A 6,489-nucleotide genomic window follows, 5' to 3' on the forward strand; every position below is an offset into this window, starting at 1 on the left:
TTGGTCGTGCGACTCGCTGACTAACATCACGTTTGCTATTTTTGACTGTTCTTATAAGGTGTAGACTGTTGGATGGATGATAATAAGTGCCGCTCAAACGGACGACGATAGCTTAGACGTGTAATATTTAAAATAACTATGTATTTTTACAAATATTAAAAACATAAAAATATATAAATAAAAATTCCGTGTCCCTGCTCCTGCATCTGCACGAAAAGAAGCAGGCCTTCGTCTGCTCCCTGCCCGCGTTTTTCTCCCCGAAGCGATGGCCCTCCCTCGTGGCGACTTACTGTGGATGCCAGGCGACCATACGTCCATATATACATAGATAGCACGGCAGCATCGCCGCGAACCCAGCTTTCCATTGCGTCGCGGCACGTACTCCAAGTCTCCAACTCCGGCTAGCATCGGACGTTTGGACCGGCCGTGCCGGCGTGCCGCTAGTGTTTCTTGCACCACCGTCTGCTGCTAAGCACCCATCGATCGATGAAGGTGATCAAGCCGATCGTCGTGCTCGCGGCCGCCGTCGCGGCGGCGGCGATGCTGTCCCTGGACTCGCAGTGCGACGTGGCGGTGCTGGAGATAAGCGGCGAAAGCCTCGAGCTGATCCCCGTCGACGGCGGCGCGGCGGGGCCGGAGAGCGTGGCGTTCGACGCCAGCGGCGATGGCCCGTACACGGGCGTGTCGGATGGGCGTGTCCTCAGGTGGCTGCCGAGCGAGCGCCGGTGGGTCGAGCTCGAGCGCTTGTCCTCCTCCGCGCCGGAACTGTGAGTTTACTCTTCCTCTGAACTCTGATCAGTCCTGCACTCTTGCAATTCAGTTCCAAGATCCACGCTGCACGCTGTTCGGCCTGCACTTGAATTGCATCACGCAATTCACAGGTAAATAAAATTTACGGAAGGTCACCGGTAAATATGATATATCTAATATACTTAGATAAAATTTAAATAAAATATTGTTGAATATAGTAAATTTTTTCTATCGAGATCTAACTATGGATCCGATAAACTTGATATATAAAATACTCTAATTAAAAATAAATTCAGTAAACCGGATATATCGAATATACCGAGCTAAAAAATTTCCCTATCATGATGGGTGCAACATCCATTGTGCTCCTACCGTCCCACCAAAACTGACAGGCATCAAGGTGCCATATAAGCTGATTGCGCTGCTCTTCTCACCCTACCCTTCGCACCATCTGTGCTCTTACTCTCATCGCACACATCACTGAGCAGAGCACTGAATTTGCGATGGCTCCTGTGGCATGAAACCAAACAATGCACTGTTATGTGTTCTGTGTCACGATAGAACGGAGTTTCCTTTCCTTTTCCCAACATTCGTGGCAGTTTGATATCTGTATCCACCGCAACTACGCTCATGAAAACAGACGATATCAGAATTCCTTTCCCCTTCCACATAAACACGATCTGGCCATTTTTTCAATAATAAATTTTTAATTTTTTTTTTGACTCTTATCGTTATATGAAAATAATAATATAGGAGTTCACCTCGGTCCTCTTCGTAGGTTGGATACACACACAGCCAAACGATCTGCCATTTAGACACACATGTGTTAGCCTTTTGCATATATAATCAGGCATCGCTTCACTCTGAACAAGCAGCGGAAGTTTGCTGTCTCAAATTCGGGTATGTAGTACAGCGCCATTTATCTGAACCGGCGACGGGCGTACGATGTGGTCGTGAAATCTATGCTGCCTCAGCGAGACACACGCTAGGCCATTCAAGCCGGTAGCAGTTGCAACCGTTGAGACAGGAACAGGCATGTTCGAATCAGGACCCGGACAGGTCTCGGGACACCAGGCTTCCTCCCAGTGATCGTAGATTGCAGAGGGGAGGGCCACGCATGCATTCATAGTTCAGCATTGTGTGTCGAACAATCACCGCATAGATGTTGTTGTAAGATTATTTTTAGTAGATATTTAAAAATTCATCCTGTATAATACTATTATAACATCTTTTAATATTATTATAGCATTCTTTATTTTTTTTTATCTCCAACAGCTACCCTATTTTCTATCTTTTATTACTCTCATCCTCCCTCCAGACCTACAGTCATTCACTCACTATAGTGATACCGACCCTCTCTCCTCATGTAAATTTGCAGCACCGGTCGTATCCCTGTAGAGGTCGAAGCTTCCTCTGCTGGAGCGGCCTGTCGGGCGAACGGATCGGCAAATCGACGAGAACAGGGATGCGGCCGCTCAATACTTCTTCTAGTGGAGTTGGCCTAAGAAAACCGAGCCCTTGCTCGAGCTGCGTGGATGCAGTTGCGGGCATGTTCCAGTGTTGGCTCACCTAAGCCTGCAGCCTGCGTCGCACAGTGCAAATTTACTCTGCTACTTAGTGCTTGCCTGTCTGCTTTCTTTCCTATGCACGCCGAGCTGTTCGTGCTTGCCGGTAGGGTACAATCAGATCAGATACGGATACAGATTATGTTGAACAGTGTTGGAGTCGGACAATATTGGATATGGATATCCGTTCATCTCATATTTGCTTCAAATCCCTTCGGTCGGTCGGACGGTCGGAAAATATCCGTCCCGTTTGCACCCTCGCCGCCTTGGCCGTGGCCCTGATCCTCCTCTCGCTCGACTCACTCAGCGAAGTGAGGTTGCTGGAGATAAGAGGTGGTGGCGTCAAGCTGACCCTGCTCGACGCCATTGCGTGACCGAAGAGCATTGTGTTCGGCGGAGGTAGCAAAGGGCTGTACACGGGCGTGTCAGACGGGCAAGTCTTGGAGTGGCGGCCGGAGGAGCCGTGGTGGGTGGAGCACTCCTGCTTTGCATCAGAGTTTTAAGTGTGTTGATCTTAGTACATCATGCTAGGTTTTTTTCGATAAAGGAAGCTTTATTAATTTTCATTGTCATAACAAATAGATACACCCGTGTAATAATTTGCTCTCAGGCTCTGCATTGTCGAGATATACATAGCCTGAAAGATAAAAGGGAAAAACCAAAAACACAAAGGAAACCTCATATAAAAGACTAAACTAGAAAAGAGCGACATCATGCTAGCTCTCTGTTGAACTCCGTGTGATTGATGCAATTCATTTATTCAAAGATATGGTTGGGCCATCTAGATGTCTAACCAATGTCGAATATAACACTGATCGTGCCATCTTCTCTGCTGAAAATGACTGAAAAGTTGATGATATAACTTGATTTGACACACCATCCAACATACCGAGATCCTCTAACTTCAATGTCACCATAATTTTATGGTTGACATATAGGATCGATGACTCGTGGCTCTATATGTTAATGACAAAGTTACGGTGATATTAAAGTTATAGGAACCGGTCCCAGCATACCATGCCATTTGTTTTTCCTGTCACTAGGATGCAATGCAATTGAGCAGGTTCGGGGACTCTGCATTTTTGCAAGCCAGGAGTGAAGCATTCTAAGCTGAAAGTGGTCGAGCTTGAGAAATCTGATAGCTTCTGATGCATTTTTTTAAGGAAACGATGAAATTTATTTTCAGTATATTACTCTTTTGCTGAAAGCCTAAAAGAAGTATTAGTCAAAAAAAGGTCTAAAAAGAAGTAGATACCATGACTGAGGTATACACTAAGCAATATGATATCTCTTATGCTTACATCTTTGACTGATCAATGATGTAAATAGGGATTTTGACAAGGATTTGATAACTAATAATTAAAGAATTACTATAAATATAATATATCATGAGAATGAAAGTATCATTGTACACGTATCTATCACCTTGAAAGGTAAGTTTAATAACCATTATGAGGTTAATAAGCCATATGTGGAAATTCTAAACAGTTTATCATGCTCTACAAAAAAATTATCACTGGATTAGAAAAAGAATCTTCTAGATATTACAATTTAGGAAAGTTACACTCGAGACTCTGAGTATGATACAACTTCCTAACTCAACTATATAAGGAGGTTACATCGAAAAGGGTGTGCGAGAGCGGGAAGGCTAAGAGAAGAGAAGGAGAACCAGAAAGAGAGCCAAACATAAGTAATACGAGGTCAGATAGAAACAAAAACAACAAATTCTGACCGATAGCAGATTCAAGCCACGATCAGATTCATCTGACTAGGGCTTCAATATTTAAAACACGAGAGAACTAGCCGAGTTCATAAGAGAAGATTTAGAAACAATCTCATTGTAATTGTCTTCTCCAGAGATCATGTCATTCTCTTCGATATCCATAGTTAATAATTATGCATCCCTGCTTTAAATAAGTATTTGTATAATCGATTTTACCGATCGTCGACAGATTAGATTAAGAAACATGATGTGGCTACTAATCGATTATCCTAGCAAACACACTATAGCTTATTAATGATTGATTACTTTTTAGGAATCTCTGCTATATAAAACGAGTTGGTTTTCACGTCACCTCTTTCCCTACTCTCCTCTCATCTAATAGAAGCCCTTAAAATTAGAATAATTTCCCACTTTACCATCCACCATCATCATCCGGCATCCCTGCCTCATTACTGGCTACGGATATGAGACTGTTTTATTAATAAAAATAACAAAAGAAATTAGAAGGGAAATTAGCAGATAATCTTATTTTTTTTAGATCCCATGTGAAATCAACTTACGACATCGCTCTCGACGTATTTGTTCAGTAACGTTTCCATAGCGCATTTACATCTTTATATCTTAAGTTTGTGTCTAAAATTACTACATCGAATATTTATATTTTTGTTGCAACCTATGGACACTTAGATAGTTGATTATTGAATTAACAAATGCAGGCTGGACGGTTGCCGGGGCTCTCAAGACCCAGGCCGGGAGCACGAGTGTGGGCGTCCGTTGGGCCTCAAGTTCAACAACGAGACAGGGGAGCTGTACGTCGCAGACGCGTACCATGGGCTGAGAGTGGTCAGCCCAAGGGACAACGTGTCCAGACCGCTTGTACCAGAGTGGCAAGTGGGCCGCCCGTTCAGCTTCGCCAACAGCGTTGAGATCGACCATCAAACCGGAGCCATCTACTTCACCGAGAGCAGCACAAGGCTCCAGAGAAGGCACGCACATCATCATCGAATTTTTATTTTATATCCTGACTGGCTCTCACATCAATTCTATGATTTCTTTCGAGCTTTTCCGAGCTGTTCTATAACCATGATTGCTGAAATTCATTTGCAGGGAGTTCTTGAACATAGTTATATCTGGCGATAAGACTGGTAGATTGCTAAAATATAACCCAAAGAGTAACCAGGTCGAAGTCTTGGTTGATGGCCTAGCATTCCCGAATGGCTTGGCTATGAGCATAGACGGCACTTACCTGCTCCTTGCAGAAACCACAACGTGTAAAATTCTAAGATATTGGATCAAGACGTCGAAAGCTTCAACCCTTGAAGAAGTCGTGCGTCTATCTTGGTTTCCAGATAACATCAAGATGAGCCCCAGAGGAGGATTCTGGGTTGGTCTTCACGCCAGGAGAGGGAAGATTGCCGAGTGGTCGATTTCTTACCCTTGGTTGAGCAGATTGATACTGAAGTTGCCAATGCTCCATGTTCAACGGGTCTCGTCGCTCCTGAATCAGCTTGGCCGTCAGGTGATAGCACTGAGATTGAGTGAGGAGGGGAGAACAGTAGAAGCGGTCAGTGTCCATGGTGCTGCTCAGAAGGCTTTCATGTCTGTCAGCGAAGTGGAAGAAAGGAACGGGAGCTTATGGATAGGTTCTGTTATGTCACCTTTCCTTGGGGTATACCATTTGTAGAAGCGTTGAAAAGACAACTTAAGTATTAAATTGCGCATATGTTATTAACTAGAGGAAGACATGGATTATATGCATGACAGCAAAATTGCTCTTATAATATAGTTTGCTTATATTGTTTTTCACTACTGGTAACGCTAGTTATGTGAGACGTGATTGCAATGCAATCAAGATCGAACTAGACATGTCAAATAACACCGACTAAAAGTTGTCTCTCGTGACAAGATGGTTGGGATAGGGATGGAAACGGGTGGGTTGGGTGCCAGTTAAGTTAAAACCTGTCCGCCATGAAACCAGAAATACAAAACCTACCCTGCCCCAGAAATATTTATTGGGCGGAAATCTACCCTTGCACCTGAGTCTGACGGGCACCGAAATCTAGGGGGCATGACAATTGCAGCACATAGACCACTAGTAGATCTACTCGGCTGCCACGCTCGTAGATGGGGGCGGAGGGGACAGAGTGGATGACGAACGGCGAGCGCGGGGCAACGCGGACTGTGAGCACATGGTTGTGCGAATGGCAAACAACAAACGAATGGGACAACCCCATCTGCTCCAACTGTGGCGGCGCGGCTGTGCTCGGGGAGGTGCCTCTGGAGGAGCAGCACCTACGCATCGAGAACGCTCGCCTCAAGCATTTAGGCCGTCTAATAAGGCGAGAGAAGTCTTTTGTATTTTTTTTACCCTTGTTTGGGTTTTTTTTTTGGCTTTGTGTAGCTCTGTCCATCGGGCTCCTAGTCGAGTGTCCGTGCATTGTAACGGAAATT

General features: G+C 44.6%; 1 protein-coding gene across 1 annotated transcript; it reads left to right on the forward strand.

Moving 5' to 3' along the window:
* Positions 1-330: 330 nt before the first annotated feature.
* On the forward strand, positions 331-5,797 carry LOC133905043 (protein STRICTOSIDINE SYNTHASE-LIKE 10-like). The gene is made up of 3 exons (XM_062346739.1): positions 331-767; positions 4,755-5,024; positions 5,146-5,797. The coding sequence occupies exons 1-3, from the start codon at positions 487-489 to the stop codon at positions 5,720-5,722; spliced, it is 1,128 nt and encodes a 375-aa protein (XP_062202723.1). The 5' UTR covers positions 331-486; the 3' UTR covers positions 5,723-5,797.
* The last annotated feature ends 692 nt before the right edge of the window (positions 5,798-6,489 follow it).

The sequence above is a fragment of the Phragmites australis genome, chromosome 22, assembly GCF_958298935.1.
Source record: "Phragmites australis chromosome 22, lpPhrAust1.1, whole genome shotgun sequence".
NCBI classification, from domain to species: Eukaryota; Viridiplantae; Streptophyta; class Magnoliopsida; order Poales; family Poaceae; genus Phragmites; species Phragmites australis.

Coding starts and splice junctions, on each gene's coding strand:
- LOC133905043 (XM_062346739.1), top strand. CDS start 487: ATGAAGGTGATCAAGCCGATCGTCGTGCTCGCGGCCGCCGTCGCGGCG. Junction 768..4,754: donor TCCTCCTCCGCGCCGGAACT/GTGAGTTTACTC, acceptor TAACAAATGCAG/GCTGGACGGTTGCCGGGGCT. Junction 5,025..5,145: donor AGCACAAGGCTCCAGAGAAG/GCACGCACATCA, acceptor ATTCATTTGCAG/GGAGTTCTTGAACATAGTTA.